Here is a 20,633-nt window from a genome sequence, read left to right as displayed (position 1 = left end):
GGGAGGGAGGGAGGGAGGGAGGGATGGGTGGATGAAGGATGGATGGATGGATGATGGGTGGATGGATGGATGGGTGGATGGTTGGATGGATGGATGGGTGGATGGATGGAGGGAGGGAGGGGTGGATGGATGGATGGGTGGATGGATGGAGGGAGGGAGGGATGGATGGATGAATGATGGATGGGTGGGTGGGCAGAATAAACTGACAGGATTCACAGACTTGATAGGCTAGGATGTCTCTGCTTGACCCTTTGATCCCCCGGTTCGCTCTCTCCTTGTCTTATACCCCAGGGACTGATCCCTGCCAAATGCGTCATCTTGACACCGTAGCCCTCCAGCCTGTGGTCAGGCAGGTCAGAAGGCATCGGAGGGCAGAGGTACATGTGTGTGTACTTCTTTCCCAATTTTTTCAATTACTAGGCTACAGATCGTAGAGGATGCATTCTTCTGTGCCACACTGCTCTCAGCCAGATCTCTCAAACAGCCCCAGGTAAGGGCTCATGCTCGCTCTTCCCCTCTCATTCTCCCACATCTGTCTCCCCTCTCCCTCTCTGTCTTCCTCTCCCTCTCCCAGCCTCTCCCCCCACTCCCCTCTCTCTCTGTTTCAAGATGCTCCTTCAGACCTTCAGGCCTGAGAGTGAAGGCTCCCTGGTGTCACCTGTTTTGTGGACCTGTGGCTCCCTTATCCAGCTGATACATCTGTTCCTTTGTTTAATGCTCTTCAGTCACACACTTTACAGGTGCAGGTGTTATGGGGGTACAGAGGAGAGCCTGGTTTGCCAGTCCACTACCCCAGTGTCTCAAATGCATACCCAATGGCCCATCAAATTTAGATTTCTGCAGTGAGTTCTGGTGCCCTGCTTCAAACTATCTACTGTGCTCACGGTATCACCCACTCACCTTTTTACCTTGCCTTAAATCTGTGCTGGCTTCCAAGAACCTCCCTCTCCATGCTCTGCTCCCTCCCTTGATCTCTGTCTTCAGCTCTACTACCCTAGACAAAGCAAGTTTTCCCTAGCCACAAGGTCTCTGGGACATGGGACATGCTATCCCTACTATGTAGAACCCTTCGAACCTTGGATAATATGTATATAGTTTTTCATGTAGAATCCTTCCTGCTTTTCCAGACTGGGGCTACTTGTCCCTTCCCAGGGCCTTATAACACCTGTGAGAAATCCCTGTTCAAGAACTGTTGAGCTGTGTTAGCATCTGTCCTTAGTCAGTGTTCATGGGCAGGGCTCTTGGACCCTCACTCTCAATACCCAGAGCAAGTTGAATAGGTCTAGAGGATGAATCAATCAGTCAATCATTAGGCAGGTGGATGGATGGATGGATGGATGGATGGGTGGATGGATGGGTGGGTAGATGGGTGGGTGGATGGGTTGATGGAGGAATGGATGGGTGGGTGGATGAGTGGATGAATGGATGGATGTGTGGATGGATGGGTGGGTGGGTGGTGGATGAGCTGCAGCTCAGGGAGACCTGTGGAAAGATGGAGTTCATTTTACCCGTATTAACATCCAGCAATGTATTTTTCCTAGGGCTCAGAGAGAAGTCATTTTACTCTCTCCCAGAGAGAAGCGGGGGTGGGGTGGGGTGGGGGAGAGAATGTTGACTTGGAAAACTGAGATGGGCTCCACTCTCAGTCTTGGTTTTCTGTAGCACCCCCTAGATCTGCCATCACTGAGTGTCTGAACCTATAGAAGCCATTAGGACCCACCCCCACCTCCACCTCCCGCTGAGATGTGAACAAAGCTCGGCTTCAGCAAGACCCCTCCAGGACAGACTGGGGGGAGAAGTGACAGGACACAGGAGATGGGCACAAAGAGGGATGAAGGAATGGTGAGAGGCAGGGAAGGGGAAGGCAGCACACACCCAGTGTGTGGTCAGCACATTCAATGTAGATATTTGGTGGGCAGATGGTCTCGTTGCCTGAAAGGAGAGAAGAATATCTCTGAGATTTACAGCCCTTTCCCTTCTCCCTTACCACACACCCATGTAGACATGTACATGTACATATGTTTGCACATGTGCATAACATCAATGTATACACACGTGCATAAACACAGTGAAAATGCATACACACACATATGCAGGTAATTGTACATTTGCTTACACAATCATGTGTACGTTTTTCAGTTCATGCACACAACCCCAAAGCACATACACACGAATATATATTAGCATGCGCGCAAGCATGTGCATCCATGCGTTCCCAAATACATGAACCCATGCACGAGTATCCAGACATACACATGAGCACATGCTCATGAGTGTAGATGCGTGTACATGTTGTACGCATTCCTGCCCCTGGAAGTTCAGGAGCTCAGAAGAGTGGCACCAAAGACTGGCTGGAGGTGCCCACCTGGCATGTGCACCATCCGGCAGTGGCAGCGCTGAAGCACGGCCTCCTTCTCACAGCGCAGTCGGCAGGCAGACACACTATAGGCTGAGTAGCCCTGAAGCTCAGGCTCCCTGAGCTCGCTTTCCGCCCGGCAGTTGCCCCAAGGCTGGGGCAGATAAGTTAGCTGCAGAGATGGGGCATGACAAGGTCAAGGCCAAGCGTGTCCGTCAGGGCCAGTCCTCCAGTGTCAATAGCCCCAGCAAGGGCCATGGGGCTGGCAGACTGAGTATCTGCAAGGCAGACCTGGCCAGCATCCCTTTGAGCAGTGATTTGCCCTGTGCCCAGCCTAGGCCTAGCTGGGATGCTCACCCGCTGTTCCTGGCAGGACACAAAAGTCTGGAAACCTGGGGACACACCGAACCCCAGCTGGTGGATGTAGGGAGGTTCCTCCTGGCTGTGGATCTGCACCCGGATGCCGGCCTCGAACGACGTCTCATCTGCACAGCAGAGTTGAGGTGCTTCAGAACCCCCTTCAGGTAGAGAGCAGAGCCCAGGCCCCATCCCTGAGTTGGCCCTTATCCCCTTCCCGCCTGCATACTTGTCTCCCTCCATATGGGGAGGTATTCCTCCTGCTGAATGTCTAGCATGATCTCCAGGCCACTACCCATGCCGCCTGCCCTACTGGGCAGTGAGCTCTGAGGATCTGCATTGAAGGTGTAACACTTCCCATAGCGAGTATAGACCTACAGGGAGAAAGAACACGTCAGACACAGGACTCTTTTATTAGTTTTGGAGGGTCAGGTCTTTACTATGTAGTTCAAATTGGATCTGTTCCTCCCTAGGGCCTTGCAGTACCCCAGAAATTCCCCTACCCAAGATATGCTACACCGTGTAGCTACAAGAGCCCTCTGTGTAGCTGGCCTTGAATTCTCAATCTTCCCACTCTAACCCCCTAAGCGCTGGGAGTACAGAGATTTACCACACGCCAGGCTCGGAGCTCTTGCTCTCCTACCAATTCCTGCCCTCCCTCCTCTGAGGAAAGGGTCCTCCTATTGCTACTTAGGGTTTTTTTTTTGTTTGTTTTTGTTTTTGTTTTTTGTAAGGATCCTTAAAATCTGCATCTCCCCGACTCCTGTAACAATTCTAAAATGGTTTCCACCTACTCCGTCTCCCTTCATTCATCCATCCCTTTCCTGTTTTCCACACAGCAGTCAAAACACTCAAACCAACCAAGTCCCCTGCCAGATTCTAGTATCTGTAGCGCACACATCATGTAAAGCTCAAGTACACACAATAAAACGTATTTTAGTCTCGTGCGAGTGTGTGTGTTTACATGCAGTGGAGGCCAGAGATTAATGCCCAGTACCTCCCTCGATCATTTTCTCCCTTACTTATGGAGGCAGAACCCTTCACTGAACATGGAGATCATCAATTTGGCTAGGCTGGCCGGCCAGTAAGCTCTAAGGATGCCTCCCCAGCACTGGGAACACACACACACACACACACACACACACACACACACACGTGCACGCACACATCCCAGTGCATAGATTTTTACATGGATGCTGGTGAGCAGAGTCCTCATGCTTACACAGCAAGCCCTTCATCAACTGAGCCATCTCTCCAGCCCCAGCAAAAGTTATTTTTAAGCAAAACTAAACAATGATAGCGCTTTTCGCCAAGATGGCGTCGAAAGCGAAGAAGGAAGCTCCTGTCCCTTCCGAAGCCAAAGCAAAGGCCTTGAAAGCTAAGAAGGCAGTGCTGAAAGGCGTCCACAGCCAAAAAGAAGAAGATCCGAACGTCACCCACCTTCCGGCGGCCCAAGACACTGTGTCTCCAAAAGCAGCCAAAATATCCTCGGAAAAGTGCACCCAGGAGAAACAAACTTGACCACTATGCTATCATCAGATTCCCACTGACCACTGAGTCAGCCATGAAGAAAATAGAGGACAACACACTTGTGTTCATTGTGGATGTCAAGGCCAACAAGGACCAGATCAAACAGGCCGTGAAGAAACTCTATAACATTGATGTGGCCAAAGTCAATACCCTGATAAGGCCTGACGGAGAGAAGAAGGCGTGTGTCCGCTTGGCTCCTGTTATGATGCTCTGGATGCTGCCAACAAGATGGGGATCATCTAAACTGAGTCCAGATGACTCATTCTAAATAGACACTTTTTTTCACCATAAAAAAAGCAAAAACAAAACAAACAAACAAAAAAAAAACCAATGATAGCTTCTCATTTTCCAGAGAATAAAATCAGACTCTTTCCTTAGCCTTAAAGTTGCCCTTCAGTGTGACCCTGGCCCTCTTCCTCCCTCCCTTTCCTGAAGCTGTGAATCAAGCATCTAGTCCTGTTCACCCTCAGGCCTTAGTGTTGCTCCCTCTTCAGGAGTGGCAGAGCTAGTGGGCCTGCATCCCACTTACCTCAGACCTTGCTCATCTGCTCCTCTACCCTTTTCACTGTCCATTGCCCGTGTCCCCCACTGGAGAGCGAGCTGCATGGAGCAGGGAGCCTGCCTGGTGTCCCATGCATTTGTCCCATCGTGGGGCACATAAGGAACTTTCATAAACCTTTTCTATCCAAAGCCCATCTCATGTCTCCTCCACGAGCATTCTCCCCAAAAGACACCAGATGGCGCTGGTGACCCAAAGATGAAGGCACAGGCCCGGACTGAGGATTTGCAAGGCTGCCTGGAGTCACTGAGCAGCTGGAGTGGGAGGGCTACTGAGAAAGAGGCGGATTCTAGTCCCCTTCCCCCCCCCCACCCCCCGCCCGGCTCACCCCACAGGGATGTGCTCCTGGGTCAAACCCATCACAGGCAGCACCTTCTCTGGGAGTGAGGGGTCAGTGTGCTCCAACATTACCCCCACCCCTTTCCTTGGGAACGTGTTCACACTGTAAAGGCTGGGAGAAGGCATGGAGTGGCTTGGAGGGAAAAGATTTCAGATTTGGCTGCAGCGGGAGAGTGCTGAAAGAAGAGACCGAGCTGAGGGTGGGAAGTGGAGTTCTGAAGCAACTCAGGGACACCTTGAGGGTAAAGTTCTGTTCCCCCTCCTCTGGTGAGTTAGTTACCTCCAGCCTCAGCAGCTCTTCTCCTACCCTACCCCTCCCACACGTCCCCCCAGTACAGCCTTCACCCAAACTGATTTCTAAAACAACAAAATACGCATAGCCGGCACTTTGACATCCACAAAACATGAAAACATCTACTGCTACGCCATGTCATCCACCCGGTCCCTCTGATTTCAGATGTGTTTGATGACCTTGGTTCCAGAGAAGAAAACTGGAGCTCAGAGAGGTGAGGTGACTCTAATGAAGCTGCACAGATAGTGAGTAGATGAAACCCATGAGAATGCGAAGCTCCAGCTATTCCCATAGTTCATTGCTAGCATCCTCTCAACCCAAACCTACCCAGCTCCCACCTCAGGATGGAGAGAGAAGCCTCATATAGGAACTTCTTTTCCTCTGATCCTCTTTCCCTTCAGCTCCATTCTTTCAGTGTCTTCTGCCTTTCCCTTCCTTGCCCATCCCTCCCCAGCTTCTGGGTTCTAGTCCTTGCCCCGTACTTTATGGTTCCTGTCTCCACCTGTATTCTCCATCACAGCCTGTCCTTGTGGGGCAGGAGTGGGCAGCACAGACATCTTAGAGCATGTTAGGTTGGGTGCTCAGTCTAATGGAATCATCACAACTGTCCCCAAGGGCAGTATCACTATCTCCTCATTCCACAGACCAGGAGACAGAAGCTCAGAGAACTGGACCAGTTTGCAGAGGTCTCCAAGATCAGCACTCCTCAAATGCCAATTTGTTCCTGGATCCCCTTTGTAAAGTGCTGGTTCTGGTTTAATACATGGAGGTAGACAGAGGTAGAGAGCAGGAATGAAATTCTGCTTTTCTTTTCTTTCTTTCTTTCTTTCTTTCTTTTTTTTTTTTTTTTTACAAACCTGCTGATCTGTGGTGGCACAAGCCTGTAATCCCAGCAGCTCTGGACCATGGCTTGCCTGGGCTACAAACTGAATTCAAGGTTAGCTCTAGTGACTTAGTGAGACCCTGTCTCAAAAAGTAGAGGGTCATGGGTTCAGCTCAGTGGTGGAGTGATTGCCTACTGTGGGGAGGTTCTAGGTTCCATCTCTGGTGCTGAAATTGAAAATAACTAGAGGCCATACAAGAGTCAAGCAAGATGGCTTGGGCCTAGTCATGGGCTCTCAGGCCGTGACTGGAGAGAGAGGAGCCTGAAGTGTACTGAATGCAAGCCTCCTAGATCGCTAGTGGTGTGGGAAAGGCAAATACAGGAAACGTGCAAGTGAGTGCCCAACATCTTCCTGTTTCAGGCTGAGAAGATGCTGGAATCAGTTCCTGCCAACTCAGCCAGTTTTGAGTGCACGCTTGAGTTGAGAGGCTAAATGAGGCCCAAGTGATGTGAGGGAACCCCGGGTTTGTGTTGCTCACATAACTGTGTCTGCCACGGTCTCCGATGCTTAACCTCACTCACAGGTTTTCAACTCCCTGAAGCCTGGAGTCCTGCTTCCCTCTTAGCAGAAGGAGGGGCAGAGAGCAGGAGAAAGGCAAGCATGATCAAACATCCTCATTTTGTCCCAGATCAAAATTTTCTTTCTTTTTTTTCTTTTAGAATTTCATACATGAGTACATGTCTCAGGTCAGGTCTTTTGAAAAGTGCTTCTGATAGATCTTTTCCTTGGATCCTTTCACACAAGCCACATGAGGTGATCATTGTTGCCCCCTGTGAAGGATGAAATAATTGAAGCCCAGAGAGGGAAAGTGGCTAAGTATGCACAGCAAGCAAAGAGCAGTAGAGATTTGAACAGGATCGAATGCTGTAGACAGTACAATCAGGACTTAGGAAATACCTGCTGCGGGCTCAGTGGATGAAAGATGTTTGGGGGCTCCTAGCCCTTGGCAGAGCTGCACTGTAGGCTTATATTTCAGTATGTATACACAGACACATGAGTTGAGCCCTCTACAGGATGGAGCTCGTCGTCCCTGACTTGGGAGGAGTTGATTACCTGGCAAATGCGCAGGTGAAGTAGTTGTATACTGGAGAAGGGGCAATGTGTGACACCGACGGTGAGTGAAAGTAGTCCACATCCAAAGGACAGTCTACGGAGACTGGACAGGCCAGACTGTCAGGACTGGGCCACCTGCACAGCTTGGGTCAGGCCCCACTGCTGGGAAGAGCAGGTCGTTGCCCTGGAGACAGTCCCTGGCCCAGGCAGTGATGGTGGAGTCAGGCACCGGCTCCTAAGTGGTAGAATTCTGGTGGCAGCACAGCCCACAGCTTCTTCCATGGAGACGGCACGACTGTTCAGCCACAAGGTCCCACTGGCTGTCCACTACTCCCTCCCCACAGGCCGGCCTGGAAGGATGTGTATACAAGGGTTGAGAGCCCACAGGTCCAATCATAGAGAAAGTTGGCGCTGGACCAAAAAGTGCTCTGATGGTGGCAGGGCCATCTCCAGATAACCTCAGCTTCTACGCTGTGCCCATAGGGCCTTGATCCTATCAGAGTCCTAACACCTTGGCTTCTGATCCTGTGCTACCTGCCCTAGCTGGAGTGTGTGACCTTAGAACTTCCGTGAGCTGAAGGTGGATGGTCTGTAGGCAGGTCATCCTAGCATCCCTCTGCCGGCTTCCTCTAGCTAGCCCTTTACTGGTCCCTCTCTGACTCTATCTCTCCTTGCAGCGCTGGTCTGAATCATTGCCTGTTTTCTGCTCTAGGTCTGTCTCCCGACTGCTTCTGTAGATCCCTGGGTCTACATTTTCTGGGTGCCCAACCAGTTATCCCTCCAGACTCAGTTTCTCTGCTCCTAGCCCTTGGCCAGCCTGTTTATCATCTCTTGCTCTCCCAAAGCCTAGACACTGTCTGCCCTCTTTGTCCCTTGCCCCCTGTACCTCTATCCTATTTGCTTTTCTCTCTGTCTCTCTTCAATTCAAGTATTCAGTTTCTACATCTTGTTTTCCCCCTAGGTTTTACTATGGGCCCAAGGTTGCCCCGATGTCCTCCCCATTCTCTCTCCCTCCCCATCTGCCTGAGACAATGATCAGGAGCTGGAAGAGATCTGTCCAGAGCTTGCTTTCCTGAGCGATGGCTCCTCTCTCAGCCCTCTGAGCTCCATCCATCCACAGCTCCCATTTCCCAAGATAGCTCTCCCTGCCTGGCTGCTGGCTCCCCCACCCCACTGCAGCCCTCCCTAGCTCTTCTTCCTCCTACAGCACAGAGCCCACAGGGTTAATAGCCAATTAGTAGGGCCAGGGCTCAGCTATGTGGGAGAAGGCCCTGGGCCTCTGGGAGATAAGAAGCAGCCAGAAGCAGCAAGGACCAGGCAGCTAATCCCACAGCTAATCTGCAGCTTGGGCTTTATCTCCACCGCCTTCTGGGCACCCAACTTCTGCCAAGACCCCAATACCTCCCGCCTCGCTACTTCTCTATGGATAGTAGACCTTCTCCTGTACCCCTGTGCCTTCCTCTGTGAGATCCACCCCCATACCTCCTTCTTAGGTGCCCCGGAATGAACTACCCTTCACCCTGCAGTACCCTGGAATCCACTGTGGACCAATAGAAGGGGTTGGATTCCCCTTCATCCAGCCATGACTAGCATCTCAGGTGGGAGTGCTCCTAAGCTGTGAGTTTACTCAGAGGTGACCCAGGATGCAGGCTCCAGGGGCAGAGGAAGAAACTCAGCACTCATTGCTGGGATATCTGTGCTGGTTAGAAGCTGAGGGTCACTCAGACCAACCCCCCAGTCCCACGACCCATTGTACAAAGGCTAAATCAGCTCCCCATCCAAGAGCACACAAATAATAAGATTCAGCATCACAACCCAGCCTGCCTGCCCGACTAATGACAGAATTCTTTGCTAATTTCGTTCCCTCCCTGGGAGTCAATAGACACTAAGTCCAGCTGCCTGTAACCTGCATTAGTGATTTTTTGACTTTTCTGAACTTCAGTTTTCTCTTCTGTCAAATGGAATCTTCCAGAAATTTTCTGCCTGACTTCTTTCTGGGGATAGTTGTAAATCTTGAAGGGGGAAAAAACATAGCAAGTCCCAAAGCAAGCACTTGTAGTCCTAGATACTTAGCAGTCTAAGGCAGGAGGATTGCTTCAGCCCTGGCATTTGGAGCAACATAGTGAGCTCTCCTTACACCTTAAACAGACACCTGTAAAGTGAAATCATATTTATGACTCCCCAGCATTGGTCTGTGATGCTGGAAGAGAAGCCACAGAACATAGGAGAAGGGACAGAGTCTGTAGCCTGACAAAGCAGTGTTCAAATCCTGCTTTTTCCACTAATCTCAATAAACAGCTTGAGACACTAGATCAAGAGCTGGGTGTCTGACAGTCTCTTTAGGTCTTTGGTTTGCTCCTCCATAAAAGGCAACCAGCAATTCTTCCCCCTCAGGTTAGAACTGCAGATTAGAGATAAACTCCAGAGTGATGCATGGCCAGCACTCAGCAGGGAGGCGGGGGTGACCTAGGGAAGGGAGCATCCAGCCAGGCAGTACAGCGCGTCCATCTTCACAGGGCATCCTGCCTCTTAGTAAAGATGTCTGCCCTTGGCGAATGATCAGCATGGAGCTCTTTCAGAGCACAGCTCACAGGCTCTTCCAGCAGATGGGAAGCTCAACCTGGCTTACCTCCAGGACTTGTTTTTATTGAGGTCTGTGGGATTCAGACCTCTTTGATCCTCCATTTTTCATCTGTGAAATGGGAATAAAATCAGGTACCCTTCAAAGTTGGCATGAGAAAAGAGATAATTATGTAACACATTAGCAACAGCAATAGCAATTTTCTGAATGTCTGCTCTGAATCAAGCAGGATTTGAGTACTTTACATAAATGAACTCTTTAATGCAGGAGGAAAAAAATGATAGAAGCTATTCTTTTTTTTTTTTTTTTTGGTTTTTCGAGACAGGGTTTCTCTGTGTAGCCCTGGCTGTCCTGGAACTCACTTGGTAGACCAGGCTGGCCGCGAACTCAGAAATCCGCCTGCCTCTGCCTCCCAAGTGCTGGGATTAAAGGCGTGCGCCACCACCGCCCGGCGATAGAAGCTATTCTTATTGTCCCCATTTCACAGATGAGATGGTCGAGGCACAGAGAGGATAAGAAACTACCAAAGTCACATGATGTATGTAGTAGAGCAGAGAACGGTGGGTGTTGGAACAATCCATGTGTCAAGCAGTATTCCTTAAGCCTTTACAATGTGTCAGGCACTATGTTTGACACAGGGGATACATCCCAGAACAAAACAGTCTTCCTCAAGGAGTTTGCTGTGGGATGTGGAGGCATGGATTCATTTAAAAACCTGAGCACCTACACCATGTGCCAGGCATATTCAAAATGCCAGGTCTACAAGAGGGAACAACACAAACCTAACAATCACACAAATAGATACTACTGGCTGTGCTCCACGCTGTGGTGGAGATCCCAGCCAAGGCAGCTGCTGCAGCGCCTGCACAGGAGGGCTAGGGAAAGCTTCTTTTGAAGAAAGCTGGCTGGTCCGCTCCCCAGGAAGGACATTGGATAGACCACATGTTCTTAGCGCCCAGTTCTCAGTGCCCAATGTCACCCACGTGCTTTTCAAGGAGTCTTCCTCCCCAAGGTGGATCTGGGAATGGCGGTAGTGTTGGTTCAAACGTAATCACGAGAGCCATGGTGGATGCGAAGGAAGAGTTGGCTAAGCTTCCAGGAGCCAGAGCGTGTGAGGAATTATGGAAGTCGAAGTATGGAATTGGGAGCTCGGGGTTGTTTTCCAAGTAGAAGAAGGCGGGACTCCGGGACTCAGGTAAACAGTTACACCTGTACCCGGGCAGCCACTGCCTAAGCATTAAACCCCAGAAAGAGTTTTGTAAGCCATAAATGTTTTTAATCTAACTAAGTCTTTCCCTGGCATCTCCACCGCCTGATTCAAACAAAGCTGTTGAAGAGTTTAGCACTCACAGTTGGTGGGCGGGAGTTTTCAATACCAACAAGACTCGGGGAGACTTGGAGTACAAGTGTGTGTGTGTGTGTGTGTGTGTGTGTGTAGGGTGTCCATCCATCCGTCTAGTTGACAGCGGGTGGACTCCATCAAGGACCCCCTTGAACTAGGCTCACTTTGGCAACACAGGCCTAGTTGCCCGCCCCGCACTACGAGGCCGCACCCACGGGCAACGCTTCCCGCTGGCCGCCTCGCCTGCGGGGCGGGCATCCATCACCGAGCAGCGCCCTCCCTCTGTCTCCTCCCGGCTCCTCGGCTCTCCTCCCTGGGTTCGCCTCATTTGCATTCCCTCGGCTCCCGGCTCCTCGGCAAAGTGACCTCCGTGCACACAGCAGCGCCAGAGGCTTCCACCGCGGAGGGAGACACCGTCGCCCGCCGCCCGCCGCCCGCTGCGGCCGGGGAAGAGATCAGTGGGGCGGGAACAGGGACAGCGCTGACCGGTGTAGACTGAGCTCTGGACCAGAGCTGGGCGTGGCCAGTGAGCCTGGGAACTACCGAAAGGCCTGGTGCTGAGGCAGCGCTGAAGGACTTGAGTCAGATTTGAACCCGTGACCTTAGTCTCCAGCCCCGCTGAAGTGAAATGTGGAAGTCACTCACCCGGAGGTCTGGGGAGCTGTGCCCGAGAAATGAAACCTCCTTTTGAAACCAAAGGCTCTCAAACATCCCAACCTCCACTCGCATCCTCGCTAGGGAGAAGCCTGCTCCACTGTGTAGTCACCCAAGAGTCTCCAGCCCTCCCCAGGGTCTGTCCAGTCCCTTGTCCCCACTCCCCTGGCCAGCCAGGCTGCCTCCCCCGCCCCCCGCTTGGTATTTACACCTTTCACACATTTGTAAGCTATTATCCTGTCCACGCTTAGTCACCGCTGAGCCAAGCGCCACGGATTTAGCTCCTTTAATCTTTCGTCCTAAATCAATCCTCCATTTCCCCTTAATCATCCCGTGGCTCCTCTCTGAACTCTCGCTGCTGCCTCGCCTGCCGCAGCCTATGCCTATCTCTCTGGAACTGCTCCCTCCACCCCCAGCCCCAAAGCGGTGTCCCAAGGGCACTGTGAACATTTAGGGGGTGGACTGAATATTCTGCCCTGCTACCCCCTGCTTGGGAGACAAGGGAAGAAACACAGGCATCCCTGCCCTTTCTGGAAGACACACAGCAGTAGAACTTTGCTGTTCTCAGTATGAGGCTCTCAATTTTCCTGCCTACACCCACAGCACAGGGGGTGGGGTGGGGGTGCTCTGAAGAGTCTAAGCCCCTGTTACGACCCACCAAACACAAAAATAATGACAACAAAATGCATAACAAGTCTGGTAGATGAGGGCTTTTCCCCACAGCCCGTGTAGCTGGCTGTCCCACCTCCTTGACCCAGCTGCTTAAAGGAGGAGCCAGGGGAGCCAGGAAGAGCATTGGGTGGGGGGTGGGGGTGGAGATTGGGGGATGTGAGAGCTGGTATCTCCCCAACCTGAAGTTGCTGTCCTTTCTCATCCTCCAAGGACCATCCTTAGCCTCCATCCCCACTTACTCCTCTCCCAGTCCTGGGTTGGATCCAGTAGCCTAGAGACTGGACTTTTTTTGAGATCTCTAGGACCCTTTTGCCTCCAGGTCTGATCCTTTCTGCCCCTCAGTCCAGACCTGGATCAGGCAGCTCTGCTCTCCACCACAAGAGGGGGCAGGTTCCTCCTGGAAGCCCAAGGACAGGGATGGGGGTTCATGAAGGAGGCCAGGAGAGGTACGGTATGGGGGCCATTTCTTCAGATGCTAATCAGCATCTTCCAGCAGTGCGAGAAGCTGGGTTGATAATGAGCCCAGCTCGGGGCTGATTCCTGATTAATGAAGAGGCTACAGGGCTTCTTGAGTGGGGCCGGGTGGGGCATGTCTCTCACGACCCTCCCCGCTGCCCTTGAAGACCAGCCCTCTGTGACGGTTTTCCCTGTTCTTCCTTTCAGGCACACTACCTTAATCCGATCCACCATCTTCTCTGCCAATGCGTCCAGACTGAGAGCGCCCCCTCCAGGAGGACTGGAGGAGCAGCAGCCAGTACAAAGTAAGGTGTGTTTTACCCTCCTGGGTTCTGCAATCTGAGTTGTAGGCAGTCTGCAGGATTGTTAAAATTGGGGAACTTTTTTATTGAAACAAACTAGATTTGGAGCTTCTTTTGACACCTTGGAAGACTACTGACATCCTCACATGGGCAAGAGTTAGTTGGAACTGAGGTCAAGACCCCACCTTTCACCATATGTGATCTCATTAACTTTTCTCTCCTAGCTCCTCAAGGCAAGAGCAGCCTTCATCCAGATCCAGATGTTCACTAAATGTGCACAAGGGTCACACCTCAGGGCACGATGGGACCATAGGGACAGAGGACTGCCTGGGAGATTCAGGCAGAGATAATAAAGTTGATCTGGAAAGTGAGAGGTCTGGACAAAAATCAGAAGGAATCCCCTCCCAAAACACACACACTTCTAGAGCCAAGGGTTTTAGGAAAGGTCTGGAGTTGGGAAGTGAGCATGGAGTAGCCCCTTTGATAGACAGTGGCAGTGGGTTAGAGATTGAGCCTGCCAATATTGGCCAAACTACAACACTAGGAAAGACCAGGGACCAAGGAGGAGACAAATGGGAAAGGAGATTGCTGAAAAGCCCCAAACTGGGTGTCAGGGCAACCAGAGTAGCACAGGGCTTACATGAAGTCCTCATTGCCTCAGAGCTGTCCTGGGTATTGGATTGGGAGGGCTGTGAAGGGAGGGGAGGGCAGGGGGGGACTGCCCAGCTGGAAGAGGCCTTGTCTAATTGTGCCTGATTAGTAGAGAGGAAGAGAACAGGGCTAGTGATTAATAGTCACGGCAGTCACCAGCGTGCGGGGAAGGAGGATTGGGAGGGGGAGGGAAGCCTGAAAGCCAAGGGGGAATGGAGAGAGTGAGGTACCCATGGAGCCTTGGCCTCTTGCCCTTCTAGGGACTCTCTGCACCCTTGATTGGGGGAGGGGCTACGTTGAGGAGCTGGGACCTGCCCCCACCTCCCAAAAGAGTCCCTCCTCCTTCTTGCTTCAATTTTCAGGCAGAGGCATGGAAGAGAAGAGACCAAGGTCATGCCTGCCTCTGGGAAAAGTAGTATCTGTATTATGCACACGATGCTTTCAGATACCCCAAAGCCTCCAGCCATGCTCAGCTTAACCTGGGACCTCAGCTTGACTTTGTCATACCCTACAAAACATCATTGTTTAGTCCTATCTGTAATTCTAGCCCTGACTCAGCCAGGCAATCTGAACCTTAGTCACCAATATGCTGTCCAAGATAACACGCACGAGTTGCAGACGCCAAATCACATTCCAAATGCTCAACAGCAGCCTTGCCTAGCTAGTGACTACCATGTTGGAAAATGCAGATGTAGGATGTCTCCATCTTTACAGAAGGTTTGTCATCTAGCACTGACCTACAGAGTACATGTGTGCATGCTTGCTTGGGAAGGCTATAACCACACAATGGACAGCGAAGGTCTGAGGGAAGACCAGAGGATGGAGAGCAGCATTGCTCCAGAGCAGGGATCAGAAACCATCAGGTGATGTTGAGAACAGTGAGATAAAAGACAGCCCGGAGCTGCTGTGGTGGTCTTTGTGACAACTGGCATTTGCAGAGTGCACATTGTATGCGTGCCAGGCAGTGTACTAAACTCTTTTCAGGCATCTTACCCTCAAAACCACCCCAGAGACAATGTAATAGATACCGAATGGATGCTCACAAAAGCATTTCAGTTTCCTTGAGGCCACACGACGGAATAGAATTGAGGTACAAGTAAATGCACACGGTCGGTCAGACAGCTCCAGAACTCACACATGGCATCCTGTCCCCCGCGGAGAGGAGATGCTTGGCTTTCAGAGCTGCCACCTTTGCATTTGTACAGGGCAAGCATGAAGGCTAGGGAGAGAGCTGCTGCTTCCTATCAAGCTGATAGACTGAGAATGAGCCATGATGTGGGGAAGAGACCTGGGGCTCAGCACACAGTTGGCAGATAGTGTAAACAGGGAGAAAGGGTGAGCACTCTACTGTGTCATGGTGAACAGGACGATGGGGAAAGTATGAGGTGCAAGTGGGAGTGGGCCGATGTGAGCTGGCTGGAGAAGAAAAGGGAAAAGCTGAGGGCCCGAGTGGAGGACAGTGGGGATGGACAAGGCCATAGCAAGGTGCCTTCAGAACCCCTGCCCCTCTCTCTCTCTCTCCTCTCCAAACCTCACTCTGGTTGCCTCATCCCTTAAGCCTCCGCAGCCCTCTCTTAGCCCAGAGTGGCCTCTCTCTCCCTGAACTCGGGTTCTTTCCGTCCATGCACCTCATCTGGCAATTAATCCTGGAACCTTATGACATCGCTTGCATGGCTGATTAACTCTTGCATGGTTGCTTAAGCTTTTGAGGATCCCTGTCCCTGTTCTATCATGGGACTGAAGGCATCTTGAGGACAGGGGTGGAGGACTAGGGCTTCCCTTCTTTGCTGTCCCCCACAGGTCCTCTCAAGGAACCCAGCGTGCATGGGTCCACAGACTAGCATTTTGAGCGCCCGACTAGGAGTAAATGAAGGGATATTTGGGAGCGTGGGGGTGTGTGTATGTGAGAGCGATCTCAGTGGCACCAGAAGCAAGAGCAGCGGCTTAGGGGACTGGGGGAGGGCACATTACCCAGAGTAAAAATAGGCTGGAAAATGTGACATTTATTAACTTGGATTCCGGAGGAAAGGTCACAGCAGAGTGGGGAGTGGGAAGGAGGAAACAGGGAAGGCAACAGAAAACACATAGCAGTCCCTTACTGAAGCCTGTCTGTCACCATCACTGGCCATGTCACCGCCCACTCACTCCCTGGCAGGTGCCACCTCAATCAGCTCACATTTTCATCTCCTCACCAAACCCTTCAAATCCCCATCATGTACCCCTACATCCTTGCCACAGAGCTGAGTGATGGACTTCACGTCCTCACTGGAGGCCTCCAGTCTCACCCATCATGTACCCCTACATCCTTGCCACAGAGCTGAGTGATGGACTTCACGTCCTCACTGGAGGCCTCCAGTCTCACCCAGGCAGCACGTCTAATCTCGTTCAATACCATGGGTCTCAGCCCAGTTCCTGTTTCAGACTCAACCAAGTACTCTAGGTCCAGGAGGCGTTCTATGCAGCAGGTTGGGGACAGGGCGTGAGCAGGAGGCTCTGAGTCCAGGCTAGGACGGGCATGGGGAAATAGGAACCTCATAAGGGGAATTCTGTCCCCCAGTGCTTGCTTTGTTCCTCTCTCTCTCTCTCTCTCTCTCTCTCTCTCTCTCTCTCTCTCTCCCTCTCTCTCTCTTGCCCCAGGGTACCAAAGGACCTAGGGAAAGCTATCCTCTCCCCATCCATCCTCAGGATTCCAAGAACTTTGGTCAAGCTTTGATCACGGGAATCCCTGCCCCTGTATTCTCTGGACACCTCTTATCCTATCAGAACCCCTCAGCCACCTTCCCTTTCCTTCCTAAATGCCCTCTATCTCTCTTCCATTGATATGTGTCATCGGTGACCTTCCCCTTTCCTGCCCACCCCAACTGGAGCTAAGAGACAAACTCAGGGACACAAAGGCCCCATTGATTTCTGCCCCAGCAGCACCTGCTGAGACCAAGTTCCTCCCCACCCCCACCACAGAGGGGTGAGGCTGCCAGGCAGGAGTCCCATGGATCCCAAAGGCCACACTCACTTCACACATCACTTCCCTCTTACCTCTGGTCTTGGAGAGCAATGTTATATTTTCCTAGAAGACAGAGCATGTAGCTAGACAACAGACTGCTATTCCCTAATTCCACTCCTGGAACAATCTCCTCCCTCCTGCCCCTCTCTTCATGTTAATTCCTCCCACCGAACCCACCCACACAACCCAAAGCAAGAGGCCCTAGACACTGCAGACTTGGTGGGGCCAGGAACCTGGCTGACACATGTTTCCTGGTAACACTGAGGCAGGGAGAGAAGGAGAGTTTGTGGGTGAGGAACTAGGCTCTCAGGAAGGAACATACCCATTGCTGCTGGCGGCTGGGTGTGAGTGGGTACCTTGGAGGCACTATGCATTTGCTCATATACCAGCCAATAGCCACAAGGATGAGACCACACACACACACACACACACACACACACACACACATACAGGCGTCAACTGGGGACTAGGGACAATCAAGCACACTGTGAATAATAGCTTGTGAGTGTGTGTGATAGACCTGACAGCATCTAAGACACATCCCCCACACTCATCCACCTGATGGTGGGAGGTGTACAAGGGGAGCAGGCAGAGCTGGCACTCCACTTCTGGTGAGGGGACATGTGTTTGTGTTCACATACATGGGGGGTGATGGTGCCAGTTGTCTCTGCCTGGAGAATGGTGGGCAGAAGTTGGGGCAGGTTGGTGTCAGGAGCTAGGATGACATCCTCAGCGTGATCCCCCAACCTTGGCAGCTAAGAGCTGGGGTACAAGCATGGAATGAGTAGCTCTCTGGCTGTGTGGGTGTGCAGGAGTGCATATGAGTGTAGTGACAGGGACACTGAACACACATGGCAGGGAGTATGCAAGGAAACCATGTCCCTGAGTGTGTGTGTTCGTGTGCCAGCTCCGAGGATGAGTTATGCACAGACAGGGAATGAGTGATTCCCAGTGTGAGAGCCAGAGCCAGGCAAGGGAGCAGGAACAGGGACCAGAGGGGGTGGGGGCACTGGCAAGCAGGGCCGACCAGGGGGAGCATGAAAGAGGGGTGTGTGAGAACAGCTGTGAAGGGCTGTGTGTGTGTGAAAGACACAGAGGCGAAAAAGACTGGCATCCAGGGTATATGAAGACCATCTCCATCCAGCTGGCTGATTGGGCCAGCTCCCCAGAAGGCAGCCCCAAGTCCTTCCTTAGACAGGGACACTTCTCCCCTCTAGCAACCCTCTCCCTGTCACTTTGATTTGGTGGGAAGAAGAATCCAGTAGCTCCCCGAGAAAAAGGAGAACAAGAACAAAGTGGACTCAGTCTGTCTGGCCTTGGGATGAAGACCAGCTCCAGGGCCTTGAGTCCATTCTGAGGAATACCCCTGGCCCCTGAACCTTGAACACTGCAGCAGCAGCAGAAGAGAAGGAGGAGCTGTACCATGGGGTAAGCCCTTCTGAGCAGCCACTGTTCCTGGGCTGAGGAGCCAGAGGGAAACACCAGCTGAGGGAGACACGAGGCCCGCCTCTGGTGGCAGAAGGAAGGGAAGCCCTGTTGAGGATGCCCTCACGCACCACCCTCCACCCCCACATTAGCTTCTGGCCACCTCAGGTTTAGGTGGCCCAGTTGGTAGAACTCACCACAGAGAAGTTGCTGGCGGAGCAGTGGTGCCCACTGAAGTTGCAGCTCTTGAGCATGTCAGCCAGCTGGTGGCCAGTGCGGTTGAGGATGTCTACCATGTCAGGCTCTGGGTAGCGAAGGCCAGCTGCACGGTGCCCATCCCGGTCTTTGGGGGGCAGCCCTGTTAGATTGGCCAGGTGGAAGATATCAGCATCGCTGAGTGCCGAATGCCGGAAGCGGTTGATGTTGCAGAGGGTGACAGCCGGAAAGCCCGCCACTGGGGCTGGGACAGCAGGGTCCATGGCTACCAGGTGAGGCCAGGTCAGGTAGCCCCTGGCCAGGCTGGCTGCCTGGTACAGGAAGGCAGCCAGTGAGGTGAGTAGGGCCAGTGCCCACAGGGTTCTGCGCAGTCCATGGGGGCCAGGGCCACAGGCCCGGCCCAGCCCATGCAGAGTGCTGGTGCTGGCAAAGGTGGCCAGGTCCCGAGGGGCTGCTGGCCCCTGAGCAGCCCCCAGGAGGCTCTGCTCATCCCCTGCCTCCTTCTCCTTGGGTTTTGCATCCTCCTCAGCAAATTTGATTTTGCACACAATCTCGATCGGCATCTGTCCCCGGCTGCTGGGACTGGCCAGAGCCTCACTGCCACTGTCCCTCCCTGGACAGCAGCCCTGGTGCCCTCCGGAGTGGTGGTGGTGGCAGCGGCTGCTCTTCTAAACTCAGGGCAACCAGGAGGAGGATGAGGACAGGGTGGGGGCCTGAGGTGGGGGCGTCACTCCCACTCCCAGCAGCTCCGCAGCCCCGGCGCTGCCTCTGCCGCTGCTGCCTCTGCTGCCGCTTGTCTCTCTCCTCGATCGTCTCCTTGTGGCTTCCCTTATCAGCACCCGCACAGCTGTCAGCCCCTGCGTGTGTCCCTGCGAGCAAGCGAGTGAGCGAGGGAGCAAGCGCTGCTCCGCCACGCCGCGCAGCCCCAGCCGCTCCGCTCAGCATGTGCTCTGGAGCCCACCCCGTGCTTAATAATTCAGGACATGTCAACAGCGTTTCACCGTCGGGCACTGGCACGGGAGGCAGGAGCCAGGCCAGGGAGGGAAAAGCCCCACCCTACCCCAGCCCAGGATGGAAATTCCAGGATCAAGGTTGCTTCTGAAACTCTCTCGCTGTACCTTAGTCAAGTGTGGGGGCCACTGACAGCCTCGTCTCGGCCAGCCAGGGAATGATCCTATGCTGAGTGCTCGGCCCATCCCTCGCCACTTTTCCTGGACCACACCCCATGAAGGGTCAATCAACCCCACCTCCTGGCCACCCTGACTCCTGACTCCAGTCTCCAGCGCATCTCACTGCCCCACTCAAAGCAGCTCCCAGCAACTCCTTGTGAGAGCCACTTGTTTGAATGAGGGAGGGAAGGAAGGAGAGGGCACGCAAGAGAGATGAAGAGACAACTGTGGCTTCACTTAGACTCCCCTTCCCTAGAGCCTTGCTGCTGATTTTAACATCCACTGCACCCCTCCCCCTCCCAGAGGAACGCTGGTTCCCTTTTTCTGACTTTGCCCCCAATCCCAGGTCCAGTCATTCTTGTGGACTGAAGCAGAGGCCACTCTGGCTGGCTTGCTCGTCTGTAGCCACTTTACTAGATCTTTAGTCTCCAAATCCCTTGTTATGACCAGGCTTGGGGAAAAGGGGGGGGGGGGGCTGGATGAGCCAGGCCAGGAGGCAAAGAGCTCAGAGGCAGGGGAGATGGAGATGCTGCGTCCAGGGGAGGTCTTAGAGCCAGTGGGAAGATGAGTGGGGGGTTTCAATGGGAATACTATGCTAAGAAAATCAGTGCCCAGAATGTCCTGTCCTCTGGCAGAGCTAGGTAGGGTTGCCCTGCAGGCTGCTATCTTGGAGGGAAAATCAGACACATGGGCTACCATCACAAGAGGAAGTGGAAGCCCCTCTTGGCTCACCAGGAGGGGATACGTTGGTTCCTCCCGCTTGAGGGTAGCAAGAATGGTCCACTTGTGCCCAC

At 52.8% G+C, this 20,633-nt stretch overlaps 1 protein-coding gene and 1 long non-coding RNA gene across 2 annotated transcripts in view; one reads left to right on the top strand and one right to left on the bottom strand.

Moving 5' to 3' along the window:
* The window catches only part of Asic4 (acid sensing ion channel subunit family member 4), a 21,731-nt gene extending 2,116 nt beyond the window's left edge, over window positions 1-19,615 (bottom strand). Inside the window, 6 exon segments of the mRNA XM_028760670.1 lie at window positions 1,876-1,932; window positions 2,366-2,528; window positions 2,714-2,841; window positions 2,943-3,087; window positions 18,652-19,272; window positions 19,274-19,615. Coding sequence (XP_028616503.1) covers window positions 1,876-1,932; window positions 2,366-2,528; window positions 2,714-2,841; window positions 2,943-3,087; window positions 18,652-19,272; window positions 19,274-19,615 — 1,456 coding nt within the window.
* LOC114615015 lies at window positions 12,837-13,748 on the top strand. Its single transcript, XR_003710417.1, has 3 exons — window positions 12,837-13,065; window positions 13,283-13,380; window positions 13,602-13,748. It is a non-coding gene; the product is annotated as an uncharacterized LOC114615015 (long non-coding RNA).
* Window positions 19,616-20,633: the final 1,018 nt, after the last annotated feature.

The sequence above is a fragment of the Grammomys surdaster genome, unplaced genomic scaffold (genome assembly GCF_004785775.1).
Source record: "Grammomys surdaster isolate TR1022 unplaced genomic scaffold, NIH_TR_1.0 126546, whole genome shotgun sequence".
Lineage (NCBI taxonomy): Eukaryota > Metazoa > Chordata > Mammalia > Rodentia > Muridae > Grammomys > Grammomys surdaster.
Note: the sequence above shows the minus strand (reverse complement) of the source record. Positions and strands in the feature narration are given on the sequence as shown.